This window comes from Pelophylax lessonae, assembly GCF_965119305.1.
Source record: "Pelophylax lessonae genome assembly, chromosome: 4".
NCBI lineage: Eukaryota > Metazoa > Chordata > Amphibia > Anura > Ranidae > Pelophylax > Pelophylax lessonae.
The window spans coordinates 472504140-472525521 of NC_138771.1; the positions used below are offsets into that span (position 1 = coordinate 472504140).

A 21382-nucleotide genomic window follows, 5' to 3' on the forward strand; every position below is an offset into this window, starting at 1 on the left:
ATTACAGTAGTATGAAAATCCCTGGCGCGCTTTAACAAGCAGTGATAAATTATCACTGCTGAGTACACGAGGTTAATAAATAATAGTCCCCTTACATAAATATATATATATATACACTGAATACACACACACATACATTGTATATATATATATACACATTAAATATATATCTACATGTATGTGTATATATATATACATGTATATATATACCTAAATATGGCAGGGGGACATGATTACTGTGTTGGGGGGTCTGAACGAGGAAGAAGGAAGTCCATAATCTTCCTTTTTCCCCCTCAGTTCTCCCCCGATTCTGTCTTCACTCCCCGCTTCACAAGCTCCAGGCTGGTGAACCCGGGAGTGTGAATTCTGACCCAGATCGCCAGTGAAGTGCAGGGATCGCAGCTTCATAGCCTGGCGGTTTCTGTGTCTGTCAATGACAGATTCCCGTGTGAAGAGATGATCAGCGGAGAACATGTTCTCCCCCGATCATTTCTGTTTCATAAACTGAGAATGATCGGAAATGAGCTGTGATCAGCAGGATCACTGGTCATCTCCGTTTCATAAAAGGACACCTTTATTATTATTGGGACACCTGCCTTTACACATTAACTTTAATGGCATCCCAGTCTTAGTCCATAGGGTTCAATATTGAGTTGGCCCACCCTTTGCAGCTATAACCGCTTCAACTCTTCTGGGAAGGCTGTCCACAAGGTTTAGGCATCTGTCTATGGGAATGTTTGACCATTCTTCCAGAAGCGCATTTGTAAGGTCAGTCTTTATGGACCTTGTTTTGGGCACTGGTGCGCAGTTGGAACAGGAAGGGGCCATCCCCAAACTGTTCCCACAAAGTTGGGAACATGAAATTGTCCAAAATGTCTTGGTATGCTGACACCTTAAGAGTTCCCTTCATTGGAACTAAGGGGCCAAGCCCAACCCCTGAAAAATAACCCCACACCATAATCCCCCCTCCACCAAATGATTTGGACCAGAGCAAAACAAGGTCCACAAATACATGGATGAGCAAGTTTGGGGTGGAGGAACTTGACTGGCCTGCACAGAGTTCTGACCTCAACCCGAAAGAACACCTTTGGATGAATTCGAGCAGAGACTGTGAGCCAGGCCTTCTCCTCCAACAACAGTGCCTAACCTCACAAATGCGCTTCTGGAAGAATGGTCAAACATTCCCATAAACACACTCTTACATCTTGTGGACAGCCTTCTCTAGAAGAGTTGAAGCTGTTATACTGTAGTGGCAAAGGGTGGGCCAACTCAATATTGAACCCTACGGACTAAGACTGGGATGCCATTAAAGTTCATGTGCTTGTAAAGGCAGGTGTCCCAATACTTTTGACAATATTTTTTTATTTTTATCCGTGGTGGTGCAAAAACTACAACAAAAAAACCTGCTAAGTGAACACAAAAAAGGTGCATGTGAACACACACAAAAAAGTGCACTTAGGGGTGTGCTTTGTCCACCCCCTAAAGGGGTAGGACCTCTACCCTGATCCCCCAGGGCGCAAAGACTCCTGACAGGGACAAAGGGTTTCCAATGGTCTGCCTAGCCAGTAGGCCTGGCAGACCCTGTTCTTCTGGGCAGCCGAGGCCGCACCCGAATACTAGGTTGAGGGGCTCTCCCGAAGAGAGACCCCCCAGGGACAGAGAAGGAAGGAACCAGAAGGCCACACATCCTCCCTCTAGACTTCAGGGCAAGCCCGAGGACTCACACCCTCCATCCTAGTGAGAAAAAACACACACATAAGTGAAAGGTGACAAACGTGGGAGAAAATAAATAAATAAGTGGCCGTGCATGGTGCACTGGCTGGGCTGTGAGGCCTGGTATCAAAAATTGCCCTGGACTTTAGCCAAAAGGCCCAGCCCAAAGAGGCGCAGTGCAGAAAAAGTGTTCGGAATCTGTGACCATGTGCCGGTTCACACAATGGGGTCCCACACCTAAGTGTTACTAAGAGCACCTCTGGGGCGACCACTACCAGAGGGCGCAGACACCGCAGACTCCCTGCCTTCCCAGCCCATGGCCAGACAAGGTAGCATGCTCAAACCAGGAGGTAATGGACCCTTCCAGCTTTCTCGGGGAGAACTTACTCCTGGCCCCCAATTACACTCAGGCGCTCCGGTTCCAGTTCCTGCCGATACTAACCTTCCAGGTCCCCATCACTCCAGCAGGTTTGCATATCTGCCACCCAACCTTGTTCAAGTCAGATGACAGCACAGCGCCCCCACTGGATCACTCATAAAAACAGATACTACACTTGATCTTAGCCAAAAGGCCAAGATGATACTTTTGACAATATAGTGTATCTAACTTCCACCCTGATCCACTGTTTGCTGTGTAGCCCCTGCCATACATCACACAGCGTTTTCTAGAAAAACCTCCTTCTGTACTCATGGTGGTCTTTAGCAGTCCTGTGGAGTATGGCTGTCTCATGGGAATGTGCTATTACATACATGGTGCATTATTAAATGTTAAAGCAACATGTGCATTACTGCAATATATGGTGTTTTTAATGGCACCCCAAAGCACTAAAGCAACCCACCTCCAACATACAGTACATGCCTAACCCTGTTGTGGTGTGCAAAGTGAAAAAGGAATGGTGCTTGTCTGCTTTTTATCCACCCTGGTGCATGGGCCCATTCAAATGGGAGTTCCACCCATTCTTAAATTTACATTTATCCAAATAAAGTGCATTTCTAAATAGATTATATATATATATATATATATATATATATATATATATATATATATATTTTTTTTTTTTTTAATGTCTAAATACCTTATTTTGTCACTTCCGGTCCCAGCCGCCTAGGCGGTGTCGTTATAAGGTGATTCCCATGGGCTCCTGGGATATCAACATCATCTATCCGAGGAGCCCATGGGAATCGCCTAATGAAGAAACTGCGCCGTGCAGTGTCATTACTGTGCAGACACGAGATCGGGAGGTGCATGTTGGGTACCCAGCTGCACCGAATCCCAGAAATAAACACAAAAAAGGCTTCAGATGCCCACAACCTCAATGGCCCCTGCCTGTTTTCAAGATCAGGTAAGATTTTGTTGATTTAAAAGAAAGAAGAAGGAACAAATTAATAACATTTTTAAAATCGTAAAGTAGAAGCTCTAACGATCCCAGCGGAGAAATTAAAATAAATGATTATGGGGACTGGAATTTCGCTTTATTGCAACCCATGTTAAGGCAACACCCCAAAGCAGACAGTTTAGATTGGCTAGAGTTAAAGTGGAATTAAACTTCCATCTATTGTTTATACCTATAATAAGGCTTACCTATAGGTACTGTAAATATCTCCTAAACTGCACCATTTAGGGGATATTTACTGTATATGCAGCCGATGATGTCATTGGCGCATGCGTTTTGAAGGAACGGCCACCTGTGTTGTTTCTTCAGAACCCTGTGCTGTGGCCAGCAGCTCCGGCACGCATGCGCGGGAGTGACGTCACATGGCTTCAGCCAATCATACAGCCGGAGTCCACAGACCCGGAACGAAGATGGGCGAAGATGGATGCGGCCTCCAGCAGTGACAACGAGAGCTTCGCTTGCAGGTAAGTTTCACCTAATGTGCTAGTATGTAATGCACATGCACATTATGCCTTTACTTTTGCAGGTCTAAAAAAAATTTTTAAATAAGCCGCGCTTTACTTCCTGTTTAAAGGGAGGGTTAGTGTTACAGGGAGGTTGGAGTTAAAGCTAAATGTAGATTTTGAATAAGGGTTACAGGGAGGCTAGTGTTAGAATTACAGAGGTAAATAGTGTTAGGGTTGCAGAGAGCGTTAGTGTTAGTGCTATAGGGAGGGTTAGTGTTAGAGGTACAGGGAGGAATAATAACAGGGTTACAAGTGGGATTAGGGTGAGGGATACAGGTAGGATTAGTGTTAGGGTTACATGGATGATTAGTGTAAATGTTATAGGTAGGATTAGTGTGAGGGTTACATGGATGATTAATGTAAATGTTATAGGTAGGATTAGTGTTAGGGTTACATGGAGGATTAGTGTAAATGTTATAGGTAGGATTAGTGTTAGGGTTACATGGATGATTAATGTAAATGTTATAGGTAGGATTAGTGTTAGGGTTACATGGATGATTAGTGTAAATGTTATAGGTAGGATTAGTGTGAGGGTTACATGGAGGATTAGTGTAATGGTAGGATTAGTGTGAGGGTTACATGGATGATTCGTGTAAATGTTACAGGTAGGATTAGTGTTATTAGTGTTAGGATTACATGGATGATTAGTGTAAATGTTATAGGTAGGATTAGTTCTAGGGTTACATGGAGGATTAGTGTAATGGTAGGATTAGTGTGAGGGTTACATGGATGATTAGTGTAAATTTTACATGTAGGATTAGTGTTAGGATTACATGGATGATTAGTGTAAATGTTATAGGTAGGATTAGTGTGAGGGTTACATGGATGATTAGTGTAAATGTTACAGGTAGGATTAGTGTTAGGGTTACATAGAGGATAAGTGTAAATGTTATAGGTAGGATTAGTGTGAGGGTTACATGGAAGATTAGTGTAAATGTTACAGGTAGGATTAGTGTGAGGGTTACATGGAGGCTTAGTGTAAATGTTATAGGTAGGATTAGTGTGAGGGTTACATGGATGATTAGTGTAAATGTTACAGGTAGGATTAGTGTTAGGGTTACATGGATGATTAGTGTAAATGTTATAGGTAGGATTAGTGTGAGGGTTACATGGATGATTAGTGTAAATGTTATAGGTAGGATTAGTGTTAGGGTTACATAGAGGATTAGTGTAAATGTTATAGGTAGGATTAGTGTGAGGGTTACATGGATCATTAGTGTAAATGTTATAGGTAGGATTAGTGTAAGGGTTACATGGATCATTAGTGTAAATGTTATAGGTAGGATTAGTGTGAGGGTTACATGGAGGATTAGTGTAAATGTTATAGGTAGGATTAGTGTAAGGGTTACATGGAAGATTAGTGTAAATGTTACAGGTAGGATTAGTGTGAGGGTTACATGGATGATTAGTGTAAATGTTACAGGTAGGATTAGTGTTAGGGTTACATGGATGATTAGTGTAAATGTTATAGGTAGGATTAGTGTAAGGGTTACATGGAAGATTAGTGTAAATGTTACAGGTAGGATTAGTGTGAGGGTTACATGGATGATTAGTGTAAATGTTATAGGTAGGATTAGTGTTAGGGTTACATAGAGGATTAGTGTAAATGTTATAGGTAGGATTAGTGTGAGGGTTACATGGAGGATTAGTGTAAATGTTACAGGTAGGCTTAATGTTAGGGTTACATGGAGGATTAGTGTAAATGTTACAGGGAGGATTAATGTTAGGGTTGCAGAGAGGGTTAGTGTTAGTGCTATAGGGAGGGTTAGTGTTAGAGTTACAGGGGGGATTCAAATAGGGTTACAAGGGGGATTAGGGTGAGGGATACAGGGAGGGTTAGTGTTACAGGGAAGGCTTGTATCAGAGTTACAGGTAGGATTAGTGCTAGGGTTACATGGAGGATTAGTGTAAATGTTACAGGGAGGATTAATGTTAGGGTTACATGGATGATTAGTGTAAATATTACAGGTAGGATTAATGTTAGGATTACATGGAGGATTAGTGTAAATGTTACAGGTAGGATTAGTGTTAAGGTTACATGAAGGATTAGTGTAAATGTTACAGGTAGTATTAATGTTTGGGTTACGTGGAGGCTTAGTGTAAATGTTACAGGTAGGATTAGTGTTAGGGTTACATGGATGATTAGTGTAAATGTTACAGATAGGATTAGTGTGAGGGTTACATGGATGATTAGTGTAAATGTTACAGGTAGGATTAGTGTTAGGGTTACATGGAGGATTAGTGTAAATGTTACAGGTAGGATTAATGTTAGGGTTATGTGGAGGATTAGTGTAAATTTTACAGGTAGGATTAGTGTTAGGGTCACATGAAGGATTAGTGTAAATGTTACAGTTAGGATTAATGTTTGGGTTACGTGGAGGATTAGTGTAAATGCTACAGGTAGGATTAGTGTTAGGGTTACATGGATGATTAGTGTAAATGTTACAGGTAGGATTAGTGTTAGGGTTACATGGAGGATTAGTGTAAATGTTACAGGTAGGATTAATGTTAGGGTTACATGGAGGATTAGTGTAAATGTTACAGGTAGGATTAATGTTAGGGTTATGTGGAGGATTAGTGTAAATTTTAAAGGTAGGATTAGTGTTAGGGTCACATGGGGGGTTAGTGTAAATTTTACAGGTAGGATTAATGTTAGGGTTACATGAATGATTAGTGTAAATGTTACAGGGAGGATTAATGTTAGGGTTACATGGATGATTAGTGTAAATGTTACAGGTAGGATTAGTGTTAGGGTTACATGGAGGATTAGTGTAAATGTTACAGGTAGGATTAATGTTAGGATTACATGGAAGATTAGTGTAAATTTTACAGGTAGGATTAGTGTTAAGGTTACATGAAGGATTAGTGTAAATGTTACAGGTAGGATTAGTGTTAGGGTTACATGGAGGATTAGTGTAAATGTTATAGGTAGGATTAGTGCTAGGGTTACATGGAGGATTAGTGTAAATGTTACAGGTTGGATTAGTGTTAGGGTTACATGGAGGATTAGTGTAAATGTTACAGGTAGGATTAGTGTTAGGGTCACATGGAGGATTAGTGTAAATGTTACAGGTAGATTTAGTGTTAGGGTTACATGGAGGATAACTGTAAATGTTACAGGGAGGATTAATGTTAGGGTTACATGGAGGATTAGCGTAAATGTTACAGGTAGATTTAGTGTTAGGGTTACATGGAGGATAACTGTAAATGTTACAGGGAGGATTAGTGTTAGGGTAACTAGCAGTGGCGGCTGGTGCATTTAGGGTTACATGGAGGATTTGTGTAAATGTTACAGGGAGGATTAATGTTAGGGTTACATGGAGGATTAGTGTAAATTTTACAGGTAGGATTAGTGTTAGGGTCACATGGAGGGTTAGTGTCAATTTTACAGGTAGGATTAATGTTAGGGTTACATGAATGATTAGTGTAAATGTTACAGGTAGGATTAGTGTTAGGGTTACATGGAGGATTAGTGTAAATGTTACAGGTAGGATTAATGTTAGGATTACATGGAGGATTAGCGTAAATGTTACAGGTAGGATTAGTGTTAAGGTTACATGAAGGATTAGTGTAAATGTTACAGGTAGGATTAGTGTTAGGGTTACATGGAGTATTAGTGTAAATGTTATAGGTAGGATTAGTGCTAGGGTTACATGGAGGATTAGTGTAAATGTTACAGGTTGGATTAGTGTTAGGGTTACATGGAGGATTAGTGTAAATGTTACAGGTAGGATTAGTGTTAGGGTCACATGGAGGATTAGTGTAAATGTTACAGGTTGGATTAGTGTTAGGGTTACATGGAGCATTAGCGTAAATGTTACAGGTAGATTTAGTGTTAGGGTTACATGGAGGATAAGTGTAAATGTTACAGGGAGGATTAGTGTTAGGGTAACTAGCAGTGGCGGCTGGTGCATTTAGGGTTACATGGAGGATTAGTGTAAATGTTACAGGGAGGATTAATGTTAGGGTTACATGGAGGATTAGTGTAAATTTTACAGGTAGGATTAGTGTTAGGATCACATGGAGGATTAGTGTAAATGTTACAGGTAGGATTAGTGTTAGGGTCACATGGAGGATTAGTGTAAATGTTACAGGTAGGATTAATGTTAGGGTTATGTGGAGGATTAGTGTAAATGTTACAGGTAGAATTAGTGTTAGGGTTACATGGAGGATAAGTGTAAATGTTACAAGGAGGATTAGTGTTAGGGTAACTAGCAGTGGCGGCTGGTGCATTTGGGGCGCAGGGGTGCAGCCCCCCTATCAATGCGTCGGGCCCCCTAATCTACATGCGGGGCGCCGGACGCATGGAGTTTAATGGGGCTTTTTTGTTTTTTTTTTAGCATGTGATTAGAGCAAGAGGCTCTAATAGGCTAAAAAAAAAACGGTGGGCTCTGGCGCAGAGCACTGCTCCCCGAGCCCACCCAATTGTGTGACAATAGCGAATGAATATTCGCTATTGTCACATGGATCCTCCTCCTGGCCAATCAGGAAGTGGGTCTGAGACCCGTTAACCAATTGGCCGAAAGGAGAAGCCATGCCATTGGCCTTGGAGGAGGAGAGAGGAGACGAAGAAGACAGGGGGAAGAAGCCGAAGCTGAAGCCGCCGCTGTGGCCGTGTGCTGCTGCTGCCTGCCCTCCCTCCACATATCCAGGCAAGGTGAGTGAGCCGGCGGGGCGTTGGTGTGGTCGGGGGGGGGGGGGGTAGTATGGTGCAGTCTGTCTGCCGCCCCCCCCCCCCCCGGCCCATGGAGCACCAGCTGCCACTGGTAACTAGGAAGGTTACAGTAGTGTTACAGAGAGCGTTAGTGTAAATGTTACAGGGAGGATTAGTATTAAGGTTAAGATTACAGGAAATTTTTATAGCAGAAAATAAAAATATATATAAATATTTTTACATTTTCGGTCTTTTTTTGTTTTATAGCGCAAAAATGAAAAACCGCAGAGGTGATCTAATACTGTACCACCAAAAGAAAGCTTTATTTGTGGAGAAAAAGGGACATCAATTTTTTTTGGGTACAGCGTCGCCAAATTGTTAGTTAAAGCAACGCTGTGCCATATCGCAAAAAAAATGGCCTGGTCAGGAAAGGGGTAAAACCTTCTGGGGCTGAAGTGGTTAAAGTGGTGTTCCAGCTGTGGGAAAAATATAAGAAAAGTCAGCAGCTACAAATACTGCAGCTGCTGACTTTTAATATGTAGACACTTACCTGTCCAGGGAGCCCGCGATGTCAGCACCCCAGCCGATTTTCGGATCGGCTGTCGGGTGCTGCCACTTCCATTCACTCTAAGGGCAACCGGCTTCACAGCTGGTTCCCTACTGCGCATGCGTGAAGCGAGCTGCGCATTCTCATTGGCTCAGCGGCGGGGAGGGAAGAAGGGGACGAAACTTCTAAGGCAGGGGTGTCAAACTTGCGGCCCTCTAGGTGTTGCAGAACTACAAGTCCCATCATGCCTCTGCCTATGAGAGTCATACTTGTAACTGCAAAGCATCATGGGACTTGTAGTTTTGCAACAGCTGGAGAGCCGCCAGTTTGACACCTGTGTTCTATGGGATGGCGCTGCGGTGCTGTCTCCCGGAAGTGGGGAAGGGTAGCTGTCAAAAACAGATACCCGTTTCCCCCTGAAACGTGCCAAATGTTGCACCGGAGGGGGGGAGGAAGCAGATGAGTGGAAGTTTCACTTTTGGGTGGAACTCCGCTTTAAAGGAAGCATTTTTCTTTAACAATCTTTTTTTTTTTTTTTTTTTTTTAACGCAAAAGTGCTTGAAAAACGCCTCGTAGCTTTAGGTCCTATTGCTGATGCTGTTTCTCCATTATATCTTTGCAGCAGTAAGCAGGCTTGATCTTCCTTCCTACAGACCTGATGAGTTGTAGTAGTGATGATCTCAAGCAGGGTGGATTTGGCAGCGTGTGTGTCACCTGTTGCCAGCCCCATCCCTAGACCCCCCCCCCCCCCCCCCCCAATGTCCTGGTGTGCTGTGACCTGTACACATTGATGGAGGACCATCCCTGTCCAGAATGAAGAATGTGGATCTATGGACGAGCCCCCCTCCCTGCTCCCCCAGCGCCTGTCTCCCCATCAGCCCTGACATTCCAAGCGCTGTCACTACTACATCCCCTCCCCTCTGAGCCCGCTGTTCATTCTGCTGCCTAGCCGGAGCTGGCGATTGGTCGCTCCCCTTTCCTCTTTTGCATAGCCACGCCCGCTCAGTTCATTCCCCCTCTCCGGTGCTAGCCTGTCGCTATAATGCAGTGCGGAGCTCGGAGGTGGCTGGGAGGCTGATCGCTGCTGCTGCTGCTGGGGAAATTATTGCACATTAGCGCAGGATTGTGGCTGCCCTTTTTGCTCATCAGAGATCAGAATCGGAGTGGCAGTCGATCTGTGGACAGAGTGGGCACGAAACTGCAGCAGAGATCCGTCTTTTTTTTTCCTCCTCTTAGTTTTAGTGGTGCAGTATGAAGTGCAGTTATGGCAAGAAGAGGTAAGACAGCTGTGAGGACGCTGGAAGATTTGACCCTGGATTCTGGTTATGGTGGGGCTGCCGATTCCATCAGGTCCTCCAACTTGTCCCTGTGTTCAGATTCTCACCCGGTAGCTTATGCCCATGGAGGAAACTGCTGGCTTTTAACTGACTCCATGCACAGTAGACACAACAGCTTTGACACGGTCAATACTGTCCTGGCTGAAGACTCCGAGGTCCTGGACTGCTCAGGACAGTGCTCCAGGCTGCCTGACCTTGAGGAAGTCCCCTGGAGCCTTGAAGAGGTGGAGGCTCTTCTGAAGAAAGAGCAGATCCTGACCGGTGCCAGCAAAGATGCCCTTTCCAAACTGTCCACCCTGGTCAGCAGGTCCCTGGTTCGAATTGCCAAAGAGGCTCAGCGCCTGAGCCTTCGCTTCGCCAAATGCACCAAGTACGAGATCCAAAGTGCCATGGAGATCGTGTTGGCTTGGTCCTTGTCTTCCGCTTGCACCGCCTCGGCCCTCAGCGCCCTCTCCCTCTACAACATGAGCACGGGGGACCGGCTCAGCCGGGGCAAGTCGGTCCGCTGCGGCCTCACCTTTTCCGTCGGGAAGTTCTACAGGTGGATGGTGGACAGCAGGGTGGCGCTGAGGATCCACGAACACTCCGCCATCTACTTGACGGCCTGCGTGGAGACCCTCTTCAAGGAGATCTGCAAGAGGGTCCTCGCCATGCCTCGCCCCGAAAAGGAGAACGAGGCGCCCAACTTTACAGCAGAATCCCTGGAGCAAGCAATTAACAACGATTCGGAGCTATGGGGTTTACTGCAGCCTTACCAGCACCTTATATGCGGTAAAAATGCAAGTGGTGAGTAGTACATCAAAAAAAAAAGGCAACGTTATAAAATGAAGGAAAAGGGGGCTTTAACTCATTGATATTCAATGTGGTTCTCCAATGTGATGTTCTGAAAATCAATGATAGTCTTTAAAGGGATATACCGTATTCACAATTGGATGGTCCTTCTGGTATCTGCTGTAGGTGACTATCCATATTTCATGGTTACCTGTGACCTATGTGCTGTTGTTTTGCCATAATATCTAGAGTATGTCCTGATGGCTGTTTAATTGATATTTTATCATCCTACACAACTGGGCTGGCTTAGTAACATGGTGCAAATGGTGATGGTCAGTAGCAGCCAATCATCAATCACCTTTCAACAGGTTAACTCATAGATTTAAGATTGACGTCAAATGCTTGATGACAATTTCACTGCCACTGGACCTGCCCCATAGGTGCATGGGCGTCAATGCTTGTATCCTATGCTGTTCCTTCCTTGGGGGGGTAGGCTGATGCTAGAAAAATTCCATCCCATCCGATGGCCATTTTTTTTGACAGGTGGGCTGCGGTCTTTGGTTGTCACTAGATTTTTCCAATAATTGGTCGAGGAGGCTATAACCCTAAGGTTCCAGGGACCTTTAGGGTGGGCATTTTAGTGTAAGCTGATTTCTGATTGGCCTGGATGGCTTACTACACGTTATTGCTCCTTTAAATCATACCGCCAGCTTTTCACCAAAATGAGAAATTTAGATTAGCAATATGCCATTGCAAAAAATCCCCCCCCCCCCCCCAATACTCTCTCTTCCTGCAGATTGACGTGAAACAAATCTTAATCTGGAAGGAGGAGTGCATCTTAACAGATAACAGGGCACATCCATGGTGCCAAACAACTGACCTTGATTGCGTCAATGCGAATATGAACTGAATTCAATATTTTTTTTCAGCAGGGCTTCTGGGCTAACTGAATCCATGGTGGTAATGAGCCTGTGCTTCCATGGATATATGACTGTATTATGGCAGTGGACTGCAGGCTCCCTGTTCAGCAGAATCCAGTGACACCTGTACAGCAGATCCTGTCACTTGTACATTGCTTTATAATTATTGTTGGATGTGACTTATTTGGTTCATTATGGGTTTTTACAACACTACCACCTAATCTTCTCCCTAGGAATGAAAAGCTGAGCTTTCTCTTCTGTAGCAGTGTATAGATCTGGGGGGTCTGCTGCGTCTGCTGCAGCTGGGGGCTCTTCGTTCTTGGCAAGATGGTAATGATTTCAAAGCTTGTTTGCTCGCGCTGGTACATTGGATCCATGCTGCATCAATTTTCCCAGCTCTATCTGTGACATTCAGCCTGTGGAAGGGTGGCGTGTGTGCCCCCAGCCTTTCACAGTCAGCTGTGTATTTGACATCCGTGTTGTCAGCTGTAGGTCGGATGTGTCTAAAAGTGTGTCTTCTACAGTGTGTCAAGCTTTGACTCTCGGTGTGCTCTTGTGACAGTGTACTGTGCTACTGAATATGTTGGTGCTTTCTGAAGATTTGTGTTCAACCACCCTGCACCATACTGAAAAGGGATGGATGGACCGATAGAAGGATTGACCAGATAGATGGATAGGTAGATAGATGGATAGGTAGATAGATAGATAGATAGGTAGATAGATAGATAGATAGATAGATGGATAGGTAGATAGATAGATAGATAGGTAGATAGATAGATAGATAGATAGATAGATAGATAGATAGATAGATAGATAGATAGATAGATAGATAGATAGATAGATAGATAGATAGATAGATAGATAGATAGATAGATAGATAGATAGATAGATAGATAGATAGATAGATAGATAGATAGATAGATAGATAGATAGATAGATAGATTATCCATCCATTGATATTTATACAGCCCAACGCAAAAAAAAGAAAAACAAGAGGAAAATGATAAATAGATGGATGGATGGATAGATAAAAATTGATAAACATTACAATTGACAAACATTATAAATGATATACTCAAAAATGCAATATAGCTTATTTATGAATCTTGTAATATTGTACATACCCATATATAATACAATGCTACCACACACAGTATACGCACACAGGCACACATTTGCAGTGTAGTATACGCACATTTGCGATTCCAGCACACACATTTGTAGCACAGTGCATACAAATATGCAGAACGGTTTATCCTCACCTGCAAACATACAAGCACACAGCGATTATACAACCCAGCAGTTGACCCACCAATACCAATACAGCCACCTATCAGCACAAATCGGGGGTTCTTTAATCGAATCACCAAGACAATGAATATGGATTTACAATTCTGTAAGTGAACACGCATACTGCATTCGTTGTCAGTCACCCTGCTGCTTGCTGTGACCACAACCTCCCCAGAAACAAGCGGTCACAGTATATATATAGCCAGCCTAGAGCATGTCATGTCCTTTGCATTGATATATTATCCCTGACACATGGATTATTGATGCTCATCATTGTGCTGGGAGCATTGAACGTGCACCATGTGGACGGCTTGGAGATGGTTAGATTGCAGCATCACGTGACTGATGATGCAGCTTGCAGCGCATTGGAGTTACATGTTGCACATTTAGAGGGTTAGTCCATCCTTCATTTTTTTTTGTAGATATTGGAGAGTCATACTACCCACTAGGTTTTATTTCTAGGAATGCCATAGTATGCCAATTTGTAAATATTGAACTGGAAATGACAGTTTTTTTTTAGACATTTGGACCAGGGCTTTAAGTGGGCCGATATGCACTGGTACTCAGTACCGCCACTTCCAAATATGGCTCTTGAACATACCGCCACCTCTCCTACGTTCATTTTGGACATCTGCGCCCTCAATTGCCCCCCCAAGAATATTTCCCACTCCAGAGCCAGACCAGTCACCACCAGTGAGTCCCCCTGCTCCGGAGTCCCAGCCCAGGCCAGGCAGGCCAGGGGGGGTGCTCTGTGGGGACCCTGATGTGGGGTGGGGGGGGGACAAAATTTATAGGCTATAATAGAATACCGGCACCTCTTTTGGGCCACTTAAAGCACTGATTTGGACTATCCTGAACATTACCAGCACCTGCTGCATTATAGTATGTTGCCTAACCTGTTGGAGAAGGTCGTATGTGTGCCATAAAGTCCTTCTTTCTTCTTAATAGGAATATGAAAGAATAATTTGCAGGTTCAATATTACCTCTAATGGTGCTTTATATGACCTGTTCTTTACTCAAATGTTGTAAATTACGGGCAGGGTCTATTTGTGTTGGGGCTTTTTTTGGCGCCATTTGTGCACTTGGGTTCCCAGGGCAAAACACCTCCCAACATATCAGCCCTGGCGCAGGTTGTGGCCATTATAACTGGATCTAGCTCATCCTTTTGGATTTATCTAAAGAAAACCTGTGATTTATTCATTCAGGGCAAAGCAGAAGGTTCTCTTTAATATGCATGCACCCTCCCCCATGCCCAGCAGCACATACTTACCTTTCCGAAGCTTTGCTCAGCAGCCAGAATTGAGGAAAGGAAACTGCGTAAGTTCTCAGTCTATCTAGTTGGGGTTTATATAGGGTTGAAGACTGTCTCCCCACACTTGTGGTAGCAATCAGCCAATCATTAAACACTAGTGTAGTCACATGAGATTAAAGGGAAGCGAGTGCTCTGCCATACCTGGAAGTACCAGGTATTTTCCTTGCTCCCGGCGGCCCGTTGGAAAGTAAGGAAAGTGAAAGAAGAAAGGTGAGTATGCACTATGGGTTAAGGGGGCATTAAAGCCAACCTGTTGCTTTGCCTTGCATGGACAAAGTCCTGGTTTTCTTTAAACCTATTTTAAAGTATTACTCTGGATATAGGACAGGCCATGGGTCTCCAAACTTTCTAAACAAGGGACCAGTTTGCTGTCCTTAAGACTTTTGGGGGGCCGAACTATGGCAATTGGGAGTAGAAAAGGTCCCAATATCAGTAGAAAAAAAATGCCCCATTGTTGGTGTTGTTGGGAGGAATTGTGCCCCATGTTTTTGGGACAAATTGTACCCCTTCATTGGGGTCAGTGGGGGGGGGGGGTTATGCATTGTTGGTATCAGTGGATGAAGTAGAGCCCCAATGGCTGGATAAAAGCAAGCAAATGGCTGCATCTGGCCCCTGTGCCGCAGTTTGGAGACCACTGTTCTGGACATTTTCTTTACAAAGTGGGTTTTTAGGGTCATTCTATTAAAAACTGATATTTGTTTCTGGAAGGTCTTTAGCGTACTCTCCTGTTGGTCTTCAGATCCTATTGAACATGGGTCCTTTAAAAAGGGGTCCTAGTCTCCCTATTGAATATTTATCATGTTTCATTCTATGACCAGTGCAACAGGAGTGGGAGTGCAACTCCTATGGTGCTTTTCCACTGCATGGAACCAAACGGTTCGGCTCGCTTTCGCGCTTTTCCACTGCATGGTACCGCATGGAACAGTTCGGTACAGTATGGTACGGCGGCGCTTTTCCACTACATGGAACAGAACGGTACGGCTCGCTTAAACAGTACCACCTCGGTTGTGGTTCCAAGAGGGTCGTACCGGTACCATATCCCACAATCCTTTGCATGCAGCCTTGACTGTTTGTCACTACTAGCCACTGATTGGTCAGAGAATCGTTGTTATCCCACCCACTTTACTTTAGTGGAAAAGCAAACCGTACCGAATCGTTCCAACACCGTACCATGCAGTGGAAAACCAAACAGAGCCAAGCAGGGCTGAATGGAACCGAGCCGGTACTTGCAGTGGAAAAGTGCCACTAGAGAACTCAAAATTCCAAGTTGACCAGGAACAGTTATTATAGTGAGATGTTCCCTTGACAGTCTCCAAGCAATAAAAGAAGCCAACGAGTGGTGCCCACCGGCCTTCACCAATAACGGAAATTTCAATTTTGAATGAGTTGACCCTTTCAAAGTTCACTAGTTCCCATTTAACCATAAAGTTGGATTCAAACTTAAAACCCCCTCATTAAAGCAATTTAATTCAGCCAGAGTAACACTGATTTTACAATATGCTGATTTTTTTTTTTTTGCTGAGGTTTAGCAAAAACATTGTTTCATTTCTCAGGTGTGGGCGGGCATGAGATGTGTGTACAGTTAGCGTGTACTGTACTGACATTTCAGCAGTTGAGTAGGGGGAAACCATGAAAGGGACCTTTAGTTAAACGGTATCTGAGAGTAGAGAAAAAAACCCAGCAGACAGCTAAAAAAAGCCCTGAAAAACAAACGAGAGGGAAAATACCATAACATACATGAAATAAGGCGAGTACAAAGAACAAGCACACACTATGTTACCATGTCCCTGATGACCAGGGCTTGTGAGACATGCGGAGCCTTAGTAATTCTTTGACTCATCACTCTGAAGTGAAGGGAAGCTGCTTCATTGTATGGGACCCATCTGTCTTTTTTTATATATATGAAAAGGATTCATAGTATTTTCATTTTTTTATGTTATTTAGAGGTTTGATCTACCTAGAATTGATATTTCAGATTTTGTTAGATGCTGGTAAGCTAAACCATATGAAAGTTTGATATCTCTTGGTGAAGGTACTGATCACCAGTACTGGGTGCACACCTACTGTGACCATTATTTGGGGCCTCACCTTTCCTGCCTGGATTTGTTTTATATTTTATATGGCAGAAAATGCAGCAGGAAAGGCTGAAAAGTGGGGATCAACACCCAAAACTGTAATTATGGTAGGTAGATCTGGAGCAACCAAAATGTATAAGAGGCCATGGTTTATTCTACCCACCAAACTCCACCTGTAACTGAAAAAGAAGCACTCTGTCGCTAGGTGCCTGGTCCTCTTCTGCGTTCTGTGACTCAGTGGGGGAGATTTACTAAAACTGGTGCATTCACAATCTGGTGCAGCTGTGCATGGTAGCCAGTTAGCTTCTAACCTCAGCTTGTTCAATTAAGCTTTGACAATAAGTGCCGGTTCACACTGTTCCGACTTGCCAGGCGAATTGTTCCCCTGACAAGTAGCGGACCGTGCTGTGCAATTGGAACCGTTCTAATAGGAGCGACTCAAGTCGCTCCGACTTAGAAAAAGGTTCCTGCACTACTTTTGGACAAAGTCGGAGCGACTTGCATTGACTTCCATTATGTGAAGTCGGTGCAAGTCGCGCCGAAGTCGCGGTGCACGGCGACTTCATTAAGTTGCTCCGAAGTCGTGTCGCCATAGTGTGAACTTAGGGTCCTTTCACACGGGCTTTCCGCCCCGGGGGTACTTCGTTTTGCTCAGCAGGTATCGATCCGCCTATCCCCGCTGAGCAGGCGGATGACATGTCCGTCTCCGCTCACTGTGCTGAGATGGACCTGTCAAATCCCCGCTCTCCTCTATGGGAGATCGGATGAAAACGGACCACCTGTCCGTTTTCATCCGATGCGATTCTCCAGACGGATGGAAAATAGGGTTTCCATCCATCTGGATTTCACGAACAGGATTGGATCGGATATCAGCGGGTGTCAACGGACATGTCACCGCTGACATCTATTGCCCCATAGAGGTGCATGGAGCATCCGATCAGGTCCACCTGAAAAATTGACAGGTGGACCTGATCGGAAAGCCGGTGTGAAAGGGGCCTAACGCTTGATTCACATTGGTGCGATGCGGGAACCCTGGGAATCCATTGCGGGTTCCCGCATCGCACCTGACTCACAGGCAGTTAACACTGCCATATGCGGACCGCTAGGAGTGTCATTACAATGTTAAAGCGGAGTTCCAGCCTTTTCACTCACCTGTCCCACGGTCCAGCGATGCGGCCACCTGAAGCCTCGATCCTCTTCCCTCTGGTCTCGGCGGCGCTGGCATCACTGGTGTGGGCACCCAGCTGTGACAGTTTGCGGCTTCACAGCCGGGTACGCACTGTGCATGTGCGAGTTGCGCTGCACGTCTTGATTGGCCGGCAATCTTCTGGGACCTCTGACATGTCCCAGAAGATTGCAGGGAGGGAGGGGGAGAGGAGAACTTCCGTTCAGGGCGCCGCGGCGCTCCGAACGGAAGTGGGAGCGGGTACCTGTCAAAACTAGGTACCCAGTCCCCCCAAAAAAAAATGACATGCCAAATGTGGCATGTCAGGGGGTTATTACTACCTAAAACGTAAGTTCCACTTTTGGGTGGAACTCCGCTTTAATGACACGGCATGATCAGTTTGCATATCGTAGTGCAAACTGTCAATTCGGACAGGAATCGGCTCGCATGGGTGTTCACATCCATGCGATCTGATTCTGGGGCGGACAAAAAAAAGGGTCCTGCAGGAGTTTGGTCCGAATGCGATGCAAATTCAGCCATACAATCTGTATGGCTGAATTTGCATCGCACAGACATTGCATGTGATTTTTACAGCAACCAGCGAATCACATGCAATGTCTGGCATCCCTACAGTGAGTGTGAACCGGCCCTTAAACCTGGAAGCTGATAAATAACCCCCCAGTCTTTGCTTCACTAGTGCCTGATATTAAAAGTCCGGGGGGGGGGGGGGGGGGATGGAACCACAATCTGACATTCCCAGAAGTGTTGGATGCTAAGCCCTGGTGGGGTTGGCAGCAAATGTTAACCCTTTTTATTTTACAGGCCTTGCTTTTTAAAAACTTTTATTTTAAATATGGTAAAATGTTTTGTGTACACATTTTTCGCCTACATGCCTTCTGCTTTGTCATATATATTACAAAAAGTTTGTTGGGCCAAATTCAGCACATTTGCATCCAGGTCCTCTTTTGCCGACCTAAACAGGTGTAAATAAATATAAATGAATGTATATCCGTTTATATCAGGCTGCCTATAGGGATTACATGGGTATATTATTTCCCAATTACAATATGGAAGAAAAAAACAAAATGTACGCGTTTATCACCTATGTGACATCCGTTTCTGTTCTGATCTGACTATGGATCTTCTTTTAGAAAAAAAAAAAAATTCTTGACTTTGGAAACATCATGAAGGCTCAATATACCTCTGGCCACAAAGGCACTAAACAGCAACAGCCCCATCATGTCCTCGTAGTCACAGACTCCTGAGGCATGCTGAAACTTGTAATTCCTTGGTGACTGACGTGTCCTGAGTTACCCCAGTCCATTTCTTTGGAAACATTTGTTGAATTGTGCAACAACTTCCTATTTTGCGGTTCAAAAAGTAATTCTGAAACACTATATTGGTGAAAAAACTGTGTCATCCATGTTCATGAATAAACACATTCTGAGATTTGGTTGTCATGCGTCGCTCTCTGATCTGTGGACCCGCAGCTGTACTGAAAATGGTGGAGGGGAAAGAATTTCTAGCTAATTAACTAATCACTGGAACGTGCTTTAGACACTGGCTGCAGACCTGCACTGTATTCCTGTCAGGGTGGTATGCAGCTTTGCCAGGAGAGTCTGCAAATGTAAACAGCATTAATCCCCACCCTGTGCCCTGTGGCCCCACACAGAGTAGACTTAGAACCCATACTATACTATTCTCATGTGTGCTCTGTGTTAGGCCTATCTGTCTGCAGAGATATGTATGTGTATCTTTGTAAAATGCAAACAAATTAGACCATTCCCACACCATTAAGATTGTATGCACCATAATGGCTCATTGGCCAGTGTCTAGGGCAGCAGGGTAGGGTCCATGTCAGACTTGCCGCCAACAGGATTGCTAAATAGAACACTCACCTGCTTCTATGGCATCACTTTCTTAAAGTGGAACTTTAGTCAGAAAATTAAGGGCCCTTTCACACGGGCTTTCTGTTCCGCCTGTCGGTTTTTTCAGGCGCACCGGATCGGATGCTGCATGCACTTCTATGGAGCAGGGGATGTCAGCGGTGACATGTCCGCTGACACCCGCTGCTATCCGATCTGATCCTATTTATGAAAACCCTATTTTCCATCCGTCTGGAGGATCGGATTGGATAGGATCAGATGAAAATGGACAGGCGGTCCGTTTTAATCCGATCTCCCATAGAGGAGAGCGGGCAATAGACAGGTCCGTCCCCGCTGTTATCCGCCTGCTCAGCGGGGATACAGTTCGATCCCCCCTGAGCAAAACTTCGGACGGAAAGCCCGTGTGAAAGGACCCTTAGTCCTGCTAGATAATTTCAGGCCGGCTCCTTTTGCAGATATAGCTAAATCTCCCTATCCTTTACAGCCAGGGAAGCTGCTTCTGTTTGATCTGCAGCTGCCATGGTGCTGCACGTGTGATCAGTTATAACACCAGTCATTTGATGGTTTGACAGTTTGGTTAAGGACACAAGCCAATGTAACAGTTAGTAATTCCGGCATTCCAAGAATGTAACTGTTATTTAAAACAGTTAAATTATTGGGTTTAGTTCTGCTTCATGATTTAGTGCCAGTTCACATTATTGCGATGCGGGAACCCTGTGAATCCACTGCAGGGTCCCGCATCGCACAACACTCGCAGGCAGTTCACACTGCCATATGTGAACTGCTGGGAGTGTCAATACAAAGTTAACGACACCCCCAGATTATTTGACATATCGCAGTGCGAACTGTCAGTTCGGACATGAATCGGATTGCATAGGTGTGAACATCCATGCGATCCGATTCTGGTGTGGACCAAAAAAAGGATCCTGCGTGACTGGTCCAAATGTTATGCGAATCTGTATGGCTGAATTCGCATTGCACAGACATTGCATGTGATTTGCATAGCAGTGCGGTGCGAATCACATGCAATGTCTCACTTCCCACATGTGTGAACCGCCACTTACTGCTGGTCAGGAGCTCTGGGCCTCAGCAAAATGGCAGCCTCCAGCAAGAAGAAACAGTAATGTTGGAGGCAATTTACAGCACACACTAATGTTGGTAGCATAAATATTATGTGGAGTGTATGTTCCTCGCTAAAGAACATTATTTTTTATCAAGTTGTTTGGGGTAATGTTCCGCTTTAAGGCCCCCTGTTGAATCAGCCAAAATCCAAGCTGTGGTTGGCCCTGTAAGCGCCAATTGGCTTGGCAAAAGTCAACTTAAAATTCTATTAAAAAAATATTGGCAAAATTGTGACTGCATGCTAACCGAGGCAGTCAGTGTTCTGCAGTGGCACTAATGGCGCTTTTCCACTGCATGGAACCGAACGGTTCGGCTCGCTTTTGTGCTTTTCCACTGCTGGTACCGCATGATATGGTGTAGGAACGGTTCGGTACGGTACGATACGGCAGCGCTTTTCCACTGCATGGAACCGAACGGTACGGCTCTCAAAAACAGTACCACCTCAATTGTGGTACAAGAGGTACCATACCCGGTACCATATCCAACAATCCTTTGCATGCAGTCACTACTAGCCACTGATTGGTCAGAGAATCCCACCCACCCCGTTGTTATCCCACCCACTTAACTTTAGTACTACTTTAGTGGAAAAGCAAACCATTCCGTACCGAACCGAACCGTTCCAACACTGTACCATGCGGTACCAGCAGTGGAAAAGCAAACCGGGCCAAGCAGGACCGAGTAGAGCCGAGC

The 21382-nt window shown here is 44.7% G+C and overlaps 1 protein-coding gene across 2 annotated transcripts in view; it reads left to right on the forward strand.

Annotated features, from left to right (window-relative positions):
* The first annotated feature begins 10016 nt into the window (after positions 1–10016).
* ABTB3 (ankyrin repeat and BTB domain containing 3) overlaps positions 10017–21382 on the forward strand; it is a 379618-nt gene continuing 368252 nt past the window's right edge. For both annotated transcript variants that reach the window (XM_082255199.1, XM_082255198.1), the window contains exon 1: positions 10017–10937. In XM_082255199.1, the coding sequence (XP_082111325.1) occupies positions 10079–10937 (859 nt within the window). In that variant the 5' untranslated portion in view covers positions 10017–10078. The remainder of the gene's footprint in view (positions 10938–21382) is intronic.